Raw genomic sequence first — 14,457 nt, forward strand, 5'->3', positions numbered from 1 at the left:
TGGAGTATAACATTAACTCGATCAAAAATTAAAATTACTGACTCTAACAATATGTACAGAAACATCAAAAGAGAGAAAACAATGCACCAAGAAAGAAGAATACAGGCTGAGAATAGAGCAGGGAAACTATTAAAAAACAAAGTCAAAGAAGAAAATAAAAGTGTGTATCTTTGCCATAAGTTTACCCCTCCCCCTCTCTCTATCTGCACCACCTGAAACAGCGCTCTGGTTTTTGTGGCCCGGGCTGAGAGGAGTGGGGGTGGGCAGGGGTGGAGCTCGGGCCAGGGAAAGGGTTAATGACACATGTCTGGACTAATGGCTCCCAGTGGAGCTATCTGCTGATTCAGCCCCATTACTTCACAAGCATTAAATATGTCTGCCCTGACCGCTCTCTGCTCCCCCCCAGCCCTAATGCAAGTCAACAACATGCTAATCAAAGCAGGGGCATGAGATTTCCAGACTCTGTGCTTTTCTAGCCCTTTATCTCTGACAGTCCTGTCACACTGAAGCAAGCACCTAGGAAAGGCTTGAAACAGCCATTAGTGTTAATGGGTCAACCTGAGTCTGTGACCCTGTTAAAAACCTGCATTTTATGCAGCTACAGCGCTGCTGGGCCTTGGTATGGAAAAATGAACGCACTGTACATGCAGTTCATATTCAGTACTTTTAATGTATATTGCTGACAAGAATTGAAAAGTATTGAAAATATATTATAGTTGAGCCCTGTTTGACAGTGATGGAATGTAACTAAGTACATTTACTCAAGGACTGTACTTAACTAAAACTTTGAGTTACTTGTAATTTTACTTGAGCATTTCGAGTTTTTCTTCCATACTTAACACTTCCACTCCACATCATTTTGGAGGTAAATATTCTTTACTGCTTTTTACTCCACAACATCTGTTTGAAAACTTAAGTTACTTATTACTTTGCAGATCGCTGCATCAGAGCCAAAGTAGCATATTTTTAAATGTATTTATTTTATCTGCAGTCTGATAAAAGAAACACGTATTCTAGTCATGAGAAAAATGCTGATAGTTGTATCCAATAATCTGCCAGATACATATAAGTAAATATATATATATAACTTACTTTAAAGCCCCTGTACGGAGTTTTTAACTGGATATAGAAAAGTCTCTGGTTTCTGCTGATGTGTCTCTGTTACCTACAACAGCAAATGAGCCCATCAGCGTGAAGATACGCTTTTTCTAAGTAGTCTAATTCTATACCTCTGAAAGGCATTGGTCGGGTCGGAACACTAACGAAACGATTTACGGCAGTCAGACCGGAACTGACGACATTCAGGATACGGCCAAAGTGATACGGCATAGCTGTTTTGTTGCTACGCTAGCCAGTGCTAACCGAGCTAAAACTTTTGTCATGGCTGATAATGAGACAAAGAAAAGAAAAAGAATTAGAACCGAAGACCAACGAAAGGCAGAGAGGGAATCCGATCGAGCTAGGGCTAAAACACGGATAAACACTAGGCGATTCCTTCCAGAGATGGAGAGAGTTGCGGGGCTTGAAGGGAGGGTGGGATCCATAATTCGCCCGATTCCTCCTAGACAGGTTTGTAAATTTTATTTCATTTATGAAATGTAATGCGGGACGTAGTTTACAGCAATACACGAATTCATGTTGATACAACAAAGCTGGCTAACATTACCACTAGATTAGCTCTAGATACTACACTCGTGAAAACGACAACAAACGTCTTAGATCACGCATCCATTTCAGCTGTGTGTATCAGCCCAACCGACCTGCAACGATGCATCGGTAATATCCTCTGTCATTATAAATGATTCAGTTTCTTACTTAGAACAAAACATCCATCACAATTACTGACTTTGCTGTAACGCTAGCTCTGTAGCACCGTGGGTAATATATATAGCTGGGAAATTGCAGTGCAACAGCAGCATTACTTTGTTTCACCGGCGGCATATTATATTAAGTAGAAATACAAATAGACACATTACCTCGTCCATATGCACGCTGCAGATAGCTGCTAAAAAAAAAAAAAGTTTTCAAAGCAAGTCCCGTCGTCTTTCCGACGTTTCCAAAACAAATCTACACGCGCCGGCCAGACAAACGTCTTCACGACAGTGGGCGCTAGAGCTCATGGGAAATGCAGTCTTCATTCCGGCAAAACACTACCGCTTTCGTCCAGCGGGGCCGCCAAAATCAACACTAAATGAAAAGTCTGTACAGGGGCTTTAACTTGTACTTTTGATACTTAAAGGGGCACTATTTTATTTGGAGTGGAAATGCTAATTAAGGATTTTAACTCACAATATTAATGAGGTAATAACACAAACTAAATAAATTTTTTCATTACTAAATAAACAAGCTGCTCTCAAAAGGGAAATAAGGTCCACAGAACACTGTTTGAAGCTAGAAAGTCGGCAGGGTCCGCCACATATAAACAAAGTAAAACAGTATGAAGGTGTGTTGTCCTTTAAGGTCAGTTTGTTTATTCAGTCATGAAAACAAAGAGAAGTTGTTCATTTTGTTTGTCTAGGCAACAGTCGATGAAGAGCGTTCGCCTCTGAGTAAAATTTCTTGCCTAAAACTACATTACGCTCCTTTAAGTACACTTACTGCCAGAAAATTACATTTGATACTTAAGTATATTTAATGTCAGCTACTTTTACTCAAGTTGTATTTGTATTGGTGACTTTCACTTTTAAAGTACTATTTTATAACAACATACCTTTTTGACTCGTGTATGACTTTTGTGGACTTTCAATACTGTCTGTAAGTGTCGTCACTGTTAGGTCACAGCAGTTTCAAACAAAAAATGCTAAATTCACTCAAAGTAGTAAAAGTATTTGTTAATCTCCTGATTACATAACAAATACAACCACAAAAAGCCCCTTCTCTATTAGTTTATCACTATGCTAGTGGGCTAGTGGGGGCCAACCTAGTCCAGGGTTAACAGTCTTACATAAATCAGAACAGATGGCAGACTCGCTGCAAAGCCAGCTGGCTTCAGTTTGCCTGTGTGTCTGTGTGCAGGACAGGACCTGGCAGTGCAGGTACAGAGTGTAACTCCCTGCACATAATAAACACAGCACACGTGTCTGAGTGTATTGGACACTAGACATATATGGGCAAGCATCTAGCCATAGAGACATACATATATAAATACATACACATCACATGTATGAAAATGCTGCAACAAATCTACTCTTCAAGATGAAAAAGTGTTTGAGAGTGAAACTAAAAACAAGATGTTTGTTTTGAGGAAAGGAGGAGGTGGTTTTGGATGAGGGTTCATCAATCTCTCAGGAGATTAGGAGGCCTTGTAAATGTCAGCTTGCACTGACCCCTCCATGGGGGATGGGGTTACTATTAGGATAAGGACAAGCTGGGCCCAAGTCCAGGATAGGTCAGACCTATGTGTGGCTGAGAATGGACCCCTAGAAGGAACTACATGATCCAAATCACAACACCTTTCCTAGAGATGAAGATGTTACAATAAAATAAACTACCTGTTAATGAATTCTACGTTTAACCATGGAGTTACATTGTTTCTCGACTGCCAACCACCTATGTATTGCAAGTACTTGATGATAAATCATTTTTCATTTTTCACAGACAACTGCCAAGGTAAATTATCAACATGCTCTTTGGGAGGAAAATGAGGAGCATCTAATGCAATGTACTTTGTAATAAAGCTGACTCAGCTGTATCAGGTTACATACTATCAAAGCAAATGAGGTCTCAGGCCTGTAAAAGAGCTGCTTTCAAATGTTCCATGACACAGTGTAGTCTCAGCTTCACACACACATACACACAGCTACACACACATACACACACAGTCAACACTCACATATCACCTGGGAGGTGTTGAACACCATGATACAAGCTTCAGGTCTAAATGCAACTCTACACAAGACATGTATTGTGAGCTGCACTTGCCATTAGGGTTACAACTAATGATTCTTCTCATTATCAATTAATCTGCCAATTATTTTCATATCAAATCAGTTGGATTTAAGTAGCTGGAACCAGCAAATGTTTGACATTTTTGTTTAAAAAATGACTTAAACTATAAATCGATTATGACAATAGATGGTCTCATTTCCGTTTACCTGATTTATCAAATCAAATTTGCAAATTTTTACTACTACTTGCAAAAACTGCAAAGAAAAATTAAAAAGATTTTTTTCCATTAACATGGCAAGTTTTTTCTCACTCAAATCGAGGGTCTAAAGACAGAGGATGCTGCTCAGTGTATAGATGTAAAGTCCATTGAGGTAATGTGATGGTGACTTTGGGATATATAAATAAAATTGATTTGGTTTGATTTGAAAAATTACAGTAAATTCAACCAATCTCTGTATTATTTGTTGTTCGTTCGTGAGGTTTTTTTCTGAACCACTGTCAGAGGCACAAGTCAAACAAAATAACTCCTTGACTCCACCATAATGTCCCCAGACACAGTACACATTTGTGTACTTTGTGGGTTTTATTCCCACAAAGTCATCATCTCAGTCTCCCTGTTGTCCAAAGGAACTGTGTGCGTCTGCACAAATTGTATGTAAAAATACTGCATGATGTTTAGTGTAAGATAACAATGAAATGGAATCTCATTTCTTTTTAGTATTATAGAGTTATGGCCTGTAACACAGCACATTTCCAAATGTTGAAGTGCCCATTATACACTAAGTGAACTTACCAGCACTTATAGTGTTTTCTCTGCCTGCTGCACAATAAACCATTTCCATTCCCTTACTCGACAATAACACACAATAACTATAGTTATCATATAAGCCCATTTCTAAACATAGGCCAGCAAGAGAAGCTCTGCAAATCTCTGTATTGAAATACCCACTTGGCTCAGCTAAAGAGATACAGAGACCGAGCCTGGGACGAGTGTAGAGTGGCACAAGTTGGAGCTTTGGCAGAGGCAAGGGGAAATGGGAGAGAGGGGCGGCTGAGTGAGGGGGGTGCAAGAAAAACTGGAAGATATTGAGAGAGAGAAAGAGAGAGAGAGACAGACACATAGAGAGACAGAGAGAGAGAGAGAGAGAGTAATGATCTACACATGGTTTCATGCTGGAGCCTCAACATAGTAACCATAGACATATGCTGAGGCCTCCTGGGACTCATCAGCAGGACACAGCTGTGAGCTGGACAGCAGAATTCTATTAGCACCAACTATGCACACATGCACTTGCAAACACACACACGCACCCACACACACGCACCCACCCACACACACACACACACACACACACAGGTAAATTGGGTATTTGGCTGTGTTTTGGCATGCTACAAACACATAAGCCCTCAAGTGGACCTGATGGCTGATCTTGAATACCCTGAATCACTTAGTTCATCTAATGGCATCCACACAGGTTGAAGGGTTTGACAATTTTAGTCAATGAGCCGAGACAACGTTCAATGGGATCCCTACAGACGCAAAGAGTTTATTTTGGAAGACACTGACAAGTGTGCCTCTAAACTGTTCCTCAATGGGTTATGTAATACCTGTTGATAACAGCTCTACATTTCATGCTTACATCTTGGCTAGGTCTACCCAACTATGAAGCGAGGAGTCCGTCTGTCTGAATATCCTGAAAACTGAAAACACTTGATCTACTTCATACGAGGCAGGTGCGTTGCTGGGGACCCTAGGAAGTGCAAGTCAGAAGTAACTCCATAGACCGCTTCTTGCTAATCCTAGACATCAACACACTAAAACATTTTAAAATAATGGCACATCACACAGTACAAATAGGGTTGTCCTACCAGAGGGAGCAATGTATCATCTCACATTATGTAATGGACAGGCAGACACAGAATAAAATCCAGAAAATGGAGATTAGCCTGGTGCAAGAACTTGCTGTAATAACACGCAGCAGAAAGAAAAAAATAAATGCAGACGGTAAACGAGTCTGGATGAGTGGGGAACATCGTCAACGCAGGTTTTCTACTCTTCAGCAAGAGCTGGAGGTGAGCTTTTAGGTTTATCTGTCAACATTAGCATGCTAGCTAATGCTAGCGTCACATTTTACCTCCAACATTCAGATATTGCACTTTTGCTGTATGGTACTGCAATTTCTATAATGTTTTTATTAACTGTGCAGCCCTGCAAATGAAGCACAAATTATACCGAATAAAGGAGCCAGTCAATAAATTAGTCAACGTCAAAGCGTAGCACCATTCTGATGTCTGAGGAAGCCAGCAGAAAGGGAGGAGGAACCCTAGGCTGCAGCCAAAATTAAACCCCTTCAAATCATCCTTTTCTGGACCTTGGTCCACTGCCTCTAGCCCGGCCCTAGTCCTCAATAACAACCGTTAATGAACTCAAGGTTGGCAGTTAAGCTTGAAGTGATACCCCAGTTACACACATGCTCTGCTTTCGCTTATTTGTGTGCACCACTGAAGCCCTTTATTTGCTCCCTTCATCACTCAGTATCACCAGCGCTCCTTCTACAGTTTTATCCCTCTTTCTGCTCCTTTCTCTCTGCTAGTGTGACATGTTTGTCTAGCTAGTGGAGGTAGTGATTTAGTGCTGCTAAGAATGATGACTCTGCCAGAGGGGCTGGCAGGGCACTGTCTCACTGTCATACGCTACTCCAGCCGTGGGGGGAGGGAAGGATGGAGGGGTGGAGAAGTAAAGAAGGAGAGGGACAAGGGGAGAGCGAAAGAAAGAAAGAAAGAAAGAAAGAAAGAAAGAAAGAAAGAAAGAGAGAGAGAGAGAGAGAGAGAGAGACTTGAGGAAAGGAGAAACCACCATCTTTTATGGAGACCAATCCTCCAAGCCTCACTGCCTAGGCCAACTTTACAGGATATATTGGACAGTTCCACACTACCCCGCCCCCCACCCCAACTGCTCTCTTTTCTCAGCTCTCTTTCGTGCTCCCCTCCTTTTTGGTTTCCAACAAGGCAAGCCTTTAGCCGAACTCTGGAGAGGTGTAAAAGTATTACCATGTCAACAAGTGCCTTTTACTCTAACCAACTTTATGCACACAAGCACCGGCTTCTCTGTCTCTCTCTTTTTCTCTTTCGGCCTCTCTGTCTGTCACTCTCTCTCACACACACGCGCCCGCGCACACACACGCGCCCGCGCACACACACGCGTGTGCTCGCACTAAAAAATTGGGGTCAATCATCTGCAAGAACGACCTTAGTATACACTGTTCCACAGAGTGTGCCAGAATAAGTTCAGCAACACAGAAAACCAAAGCCTGTTCGGCACAAAGGACCTGGAATACAAAGGAGAAACCATTATCCTCGCATTTTGGTAGTGAAACTAATGAGCTCCTCGGGATGATAGATTAACTCTACATGTAAATCCTGCATCTCACACGCTCTAAACTGGGTCTTCAATGTGACTGGTAACCTCATCAAAATGAGATTAAAAGGAACTGGTAAAGTTATTCCTGTGAAAATGGGAGAGTGGAGGAAGAGAGCTTTGAAGGGCGATATAGACCCCAGTTGCCCTTTTTCAGAATTTGTGGTCTCTTTCTACCACTAGTTCACAGTGTACGGAGGGAGTGGGCTTACGACAGCAAGCGAGAACAGAGAGGAAGAGTGCAGAGAGCAAGAAATACCATGCAAAAGCACAGATTTGTAAGGGGAGGGAGGGGTAGAGCAAGTGGTGAGAGAGAGAGAGAGAGAGAGAGAGAGAGAGAGAGAGAGAGAGAGAGAGAGAGAGAGAGAGAGAGAGAGAGAGAGAGAGAGAGAGAGAGAGAGAGAGAGAGAGAGAGAGAAGCCCTGCCCAGTTGCCTGGGGAGAAAACTGCTCTGGTGCTGACTCAGGACTCTCTTTGTTTGACAATGCTCCCTCGCTCTTGCTCTCTCTCTCTCTCTCTCTGACACACTCATACTCTCAAACTCACTCGTCTTTTTTCAAACACTCGGTCACCATCTTTTCTCATGTGCACATGCTCCTTCTTATTCAGACGCATGACAATAATTTCACTTTGACTTACTTTTCATCTTCTTTTCCCCTCTGCTGTTTTTCCACCCACTATCCACTGGGTGTGTGCGTGTGTGTGTGTGTGTGTGTGTGTGTGTGTGTGTGTGTGTCCATCTCTCCTACCTCTGCTGCCTTTCCCTTCTTTTGCAGTGACATTTTTCTCCATCTGAACTATACTGTATGTAAAAGTCCCCTTCTCATGTGATGAAAGCAGATAAAGGCTTGCAGTCTAATAAATCTACAGTGGTTTCTTTTGCCTTTTCATGCTCCACTAACAGTGGTTCACGATCAGGACCAGAACTCTGGGCTGTTTTATTCTCTTCCAGCAGCGGCAATTTCCAGATGTTGGCCGGCCAGTGGTTGGCAGCAAACTGCCAGCACAGGCTCAGGTATATGCTCCCCAGTGATTGGGGGGGGCTGGTGGAGGGACTCAGGGAAGCCTGAAGTCTGGCAATTAGGGAGAGGGTGGCATGTCATAGAGAATGAGAGTCTGCCACATGAAGACTGGCAGATTAACCGACAGTCAAGAGTGATGGACTCAATGAGAGAAAATAATGGTTGGCAGCTATAAGGATGGCAGACAAAGATCCTATAGAGAATGAGGCTGCATGTTATAGAGGGAAGTGAGGAGAAAGAGATGCAATGGTGATTCCAGCTGGACATGGACCCATACCCAGAGTGGCAATGCTGAGCAAGGCTCACAAAGAGCCTAAGGGGACCCCCCCGGACTCACCCAGAAAAAAAAGGGGAGGTAAAGAGGGCCCGGGAGGGAAAGGGAGCCAAGCGGGGGGGAAGCACTGATAAGCACGAGGTAGTCCAACACACCCTGACACAGGGAGGAGGGAGGCATGAGCAGCAAACAGGAGGAAAGATATAGAGAGATTTACACTTATCCTCAAAACAGGAAAATTCCCTCTTTAAAAAAGGAAAGTGTGCTTGTATCTCACAGATAAAGAGGGAAAAAATTGATGCTGCTCTATCTCCCACTTTAGTTCATACAGAATAGCTTTAAGAGCAATGTACTGGCACATAGTACTCAAGATGGATAGATAGATAAGGGAATAAGGAGGGCTTTTCAAAGACAGTGGAGCTTGCAGCAAATTACAGCTAATGATAATAAATCATTGATTGTTATGATTGTATGATTGTATGAACAGGCAGTATCCACAAGTAGATACCAGTGGTTTTACTCTTTAACTAACATAAGTTTTAAACAATGCTCTCATTATGTGATGTAACTTTGATACATGATTTATGACTACTCATCTCTCAAAACTGTGTGAGGGTGACTGCTGTTAGGACATTGTGGAAGGACGACTGGGAACAAGTACACACTTAGGACGCAAACATTTTAGCAAATAACCAGGAGGTCGTCCGAGAACCAGGCTCAGTCTGAGGCTAACATTAAAGTGATCTGATGATCTGAATCTGAATTAAACAAATAACATAAAGTTGGGGGAGCGGAGAGGGAAATAAAAAGATGAACAATTATCAGTAGGAGTGCAACAGGAACATGGATCGTAGCAGGGTCACGTCTTCAGTAAGACCTCAGTTAAAGGTAAGGGAGGGCAGTAGTGATCACTAAGTTCAGTGAGGGCTAGGTCAAAGGCCAACATCATCATTCATTCATTTAACTGAGGCCCAACATGCAAAAGGCTCAACTTTTTCCAATTCATAATGTGACTTGACTCAGCAAGGTGTCGCAGAGGCATTAATTGTTTTAACCGAGGGATGTTTTCTTGATTACAAGATTCAGCCATGTTTATGTGACCTTGAACAAAACATTTGTCTGACATCTGACTGAACTGTCGACTTGTTAAACTCAAACTTCAATCTCACAACAGCTTTAACCAACTGATTTCCGTGTGGGTGGGAGGCCCAAAAATCAATAACCATTTAAAGAAACCAACATATCTGCTTAAATGTAACATCATTTTCTACTGATGTGTAGCCATGCCAACATACTGGTTTTGCCGGGGTATTAAGAGTGGAGCAGAGTGAGCAAAACAAACTACACTTCAATATTGAGAAGACATGGCATCTATGAAACAGCACCATCCATCTTGTCAATAGCGGCCGCCATTGTTGTTATCACTTCTTCTTCGTTCTGGCACACATCTTAAAAAATGCTTGACAGCAGCTTGACAACGGAGTTTGAGCTGCCTGTGGTGCTGATTGGCTGAATCTTATTCCCCCCGTGGCGCTCATTGGATAGTCTGCTTTTCAGATGAGAAACCGCAGTTTTATGTCACTATGCCAAATGGAGCGGATGGATTCAAAAGTCTGGACCCAGGCAAACAAAACACTGTACTCCTATCTGCTCCTGGGACTATGTCTGTCTGTCCTGTAAGAACATTTTCTCTTCACTTATCATTAAGTTTCTCAAACACTCACCAAAGAAAATCTGCAGAACTTAAGTAACATAAAAAACATGATTTCTAACCCATGAACGATTTAAAAGAGGAGAAAGAAATCAAACATTGAGCAGGAATTAGAAAAGCAAAACCAAGCAACTATTACATTTATGTATGTGAGCATGGGTGTACAGTGGAGAGAGAAAAAAACAAGCACAGGGAAGAAAAGGGGGAGGCGAGGGGTAGAGGCGGAGAAATAGAAGCGAGAGGGTGCTCGCCTGGCACAATGAGTCCTACTTGTTAGCCAGTGACAGTGTCAGGGATCGTGACAGGGTCCAGACGCTAGACACCAGCTGCAGCGCCTCGTAAATAGACTGCTGTCTCGCAGGCACATTTGCACGGCAATGGTTGCACACACACACGCACACACACAGACACACACAGGCATGTGGGCACATGCATATACCATGGCAGGCACACAGACAGACACTGACTTATTGTCTCTCCCAAATCTTGTAAAAGGGACAGTGAACCTCTTTGTGCCTTGTGTCCCGTTAAAGCTCCTGTGGAGAGAAAATGTACTGTACACACAAGAACTCCAAAAGCAACAAAAATGCAACTGAAATAAGTTAATGTGTATTAATAATTCAATAATATATTCAATGATAACTACATACTGATATTTTATGGAAAAACAAACTTTATGTTCAGTCCATGGGGTGGCTTGCTGGAACTACACAACTTGTCTTTCCCAGTACTTTAGCCTTAAAGAAGTTAACTTTGTGCGTGTGCGTTCCCCCTCCCTGCACGGTGATAATGGGGGGGTAACACGCTACATCTGCCCTGTGGTGCGAGGAGGAAGAAAATGCAGGAGGAAAAGGGAAAAGAGTAGGAGAGAGTTGAGAGTTTAGGGCGAGAGGAGAGCTGAGCTGGACGGGGGGTGAAGGGGTTAAATGCACGGGGCTGATCCTGCTGAGCCAGCAGCAATACGTTAAAGTGCAAGGTTTCATTGTAGCAGATACAGAATGAAACTCCTTCCCATTAGTCACACTAGTAACTGAAAAGACTCTTCGCGCTGCTTAACCCTTACTGCAGGGCAAACAAACCACAGCAACACAGGTACAGCTTGTTATTGGTTATGGGTTTCTGTGTTTGTAGTAGCCTCACATGCTCAGTGAGATTACAGTTATTATGCAACGTGCATGTGAATGCAAACTGAACTTTCTCAAACTTGATGCTTGAGTGTCTTGAATTCACACACAGAATGCGACTCAGATGGAGTGACCTTTGAGGGGGATTTTCTTTTTCTAAACTTGTTTTCTCTCCTTTTTAAACCCCCCCCCATCCTCTTCTTGAGTAAGCCTCCCACGCCATGCTACAGTACACACTGTCTCTGAGGGGCTTAGGGAGGAGAAGGCAAGCATACCCTTCCTCCAGTTAGAGCATGGCAGAACCATAATCATCATAATTATCATCATCATCACACTGCCTTAACCGAGACACACACCACAGCAAAGCAAGTGGTGCAATGACGAAACAATGGAGCAAACTAACCACGTAAACAAACACATAACGGGAGGACATAAGGTGAATCGGGTCATTACAAAAAAATAACAGAGCGAGTTGTACTCAGTTCTGCCTGTTATAGTTTTAATAGCTCAATAATTCCTATTTTTGTTTACACGAAGTAAATGGATACAAGCTGGCTTCATGTGAATGATTTCATCAGCTCATAGCTATAACCTGGCGATTTTCCTAAAAACTACCAAACTCCCTGGTTCAGATAACCAAAGGTAACGGCAGAGAATAAGGGATTTCCCAAAGCTCCCTTCAGACGTTCATAGACATTACAAATTATATTAATGTAACCTCTCCAAAATGCATACAAACACACACCTTAACCCTCTGGAGAAGACATGTGTGTTGGCTCAGGTCTCTCTCCAGCCCATTTGTTTTAGTGCTCCAGAAAAAAAAAAAAAAAAAAAGCCATTTGATCCTAATTAAATCAAAATGGAGCATGAAATGCCTGGTGATCAGCACACAAAAACCCAGCCCTGGCTGTTTGTTTTCATTACAACAGGTCTGAGACAGCAATACACTGACATCTCTGAGTAAACTCAAAGAAGCCCTAAAGATCCCATGAGGGCAGAGCGGGGAACTAGTAATATTGTTCCTGGCCAAACGTTCAGCAATAATAAAACAACAATTACCATCCATCATTCTCTCATTTCCCCTCTCATTACAACTCCAGTTACCATCAGCACCAGGTAACAAGAACATGTGGCATGCAGCCTAATGTGGTTTACAGAGATGAACGATGTATAGAAAGCATAAGGCCTGTGGTGAGACTCATAATACAAACCATACCACACTGGAAAAGCTGACAGTATAACATAGACACTGTACATTTCAAGGAAAAGGATGTGACTGACCACTAAGGCTCAAAACTGCAATAAGGTCAAGTGCAATAAACAAATCCTAGAGGCTGAAATCATTCGGAAAAAATATATATCACATATTAACTTATCACTGTAGTGCTGCAGAGATGCCTGGGACAACAAATCTTATTCTCCAGTGTAAAGAAACATGTTTGTTTGGTGCAGACCCCAATATTTTTTCAGTGAAAATGGAAATTTGTACACCCACAACACATTTTTTCAGAGAATGACCTCAAACATGGAGTAAGGTCAAGATACATCCAATCAGAAATACTTTTTATTTTATGACTTGCTGTCCAACTAGATTGGAAACACAGTTTTTATAAGATTTTGCTGATATTGTTCAATCAGAAACAGAAATCAATGGAGTGTCTGACTGTAAGTGCAAAGCATTATTTGTGTTGTCTGATTGTCATCTTCAAGTAAAGCAAGTAAAGTTCTATTATACACGAATCAGCAAACGATTTCATCAAGTCTGAGAGGTTCCAGATATCTAACATCTGGCTGAACAATATTTTCATTAGTCAGTGCTAACATCCCATTGTGGTGATAGAATAACTTCAAAATTGTATTTGGAGAGTCATCATGTGATGCAACAATTCAAATATAGGGTACTGATGGAGAGTGACAGGGTTTTGCTTACTCCAGTCTTGTCACAGAGACGCAGGGTGTTGAAGGAGCCCACAGAAAACACCTCTCCATCTGGTGCCCAGGACAAAGAGGTGACCGGGTAGTCATGAGACGAAGAGGAGTAAAGCAGACGGCCAAAGCTGTCCCATACCTGTTGAGGGAGAACATGGCTTGAAAGGTAAAAAAGGACTCTACACACTCCCAAGACATATAAAAGTGCACACTGCCCACCTTATATTTACAGTCTTCTCCGCCCGACAGTATGAGGTCATTCACTGAATTCCAGTCAACCTTCAGAACAACCCCGTCATGAGCCTTCCACTAGAGAGAGACAGAGGGACAAGAGAAAGGACAATTTCAGGTCAACACAACAGAATGATGCCATCCATATTTAACTTCTCCCTTTAGCTGAAGAGAAGTGGGAGGGCTCTCTAATAAATACAGAGTCCCCCCCCCAAAAAAAACAGAGAGTAAACTGATTAGCAGGATTCACTCCAGAGACAGTGGCATGTGTTCTTGGTCTCTCACACTGTTATGGGTTTATAAAATGTTTCCTGTCAGAAAGCCTGTATTTGTCATAACCTTAAGACACTCAAGCCAGGCAGTGTCCAAATCATGTTTAACCCTGTGTGGCTGATGCACATTGACCCATTCAGATGGAGCCCACACAGGTTCAACGGCATCACTGCGTTGGTCTCCAGTGGGTCTGGAGGAGAGGTGATGAAGTTAGATGTGTGTGTGTGTGTGTACGTGTGTGTGTGTGTGTGTGTCTGTGTGTGTGTGTGTGTGTGTGCTTGTGCTTGCTCATGCATGTGTGTGGTAACAGAAGAGAGAGAGCAAAGGGTTGAGAAGTCGCACATTAAACCCTCCAGTGTTTATCTAAGGTCCCAGGCGCTTTTCGGCTTCAAGAAGAATAATAAACAAATGTATACATGGACAAGAAAAATACTCATTGGTGTGCAAGGTCCTCAGTGCTGCGCCTTCTTAATGCAGAAGCACTTACATACAGATCTAATGCATTTTTATTCCTTTTATTTCTATTGATGCAAATCAATTGCCCTTAAGTTCAATATTCAAAGACCTGAAGAAGTGAAGTGCTTAGG

At 42.4% G+C, this 14,457-nt stretch overlaps 1 protein-coding gene across 3 annotated transcripts in view; it reads right to left on the bottom strand.

Annotated features, from left to right (window-relative positions):
• The window catches only part of ift80 (intraflagellar transport 80 homolog (Chlamydomonas)), a 40,773-nt gene that overhangs the window by 16,908 nt on the left and 9,408 nt on the right, over positions 1 to 14,457 (bottom strand). For all 3 annotated transcript variants that reach the window (XM_030393563.1, XM_030393555.1, XM_030393546.1), the window contains 2 exons: positions 13,586 to 13,675; positions 13,368 to 13,505 (listed from right to left, as the gene is read on the bottom strand). In XM_030393563.1, the coding sequence (XP_030249423.1) occupies positions 13,368 to 13,505; positions 13,586 to 13,675 (228 nt within the window). The remainder of the gene's footprint in view (positions 1 to 13,367; positions 13,506 to 13,585; positions 13,676 to 14,457) is intronic.

The sequence above is a fragment of the Sparus aurata genome, chromosome 2, assembly GCF_900880675.1.
Source record: "Sparus aurata chromosome 2, fSpaAur1.1, whole genome shotgun sequence".
NCBI lineage: Eukaryota > Metazoa > Chordata > Actinopteri > Spariformes > Sparidae > Sparus > Sparus aurata.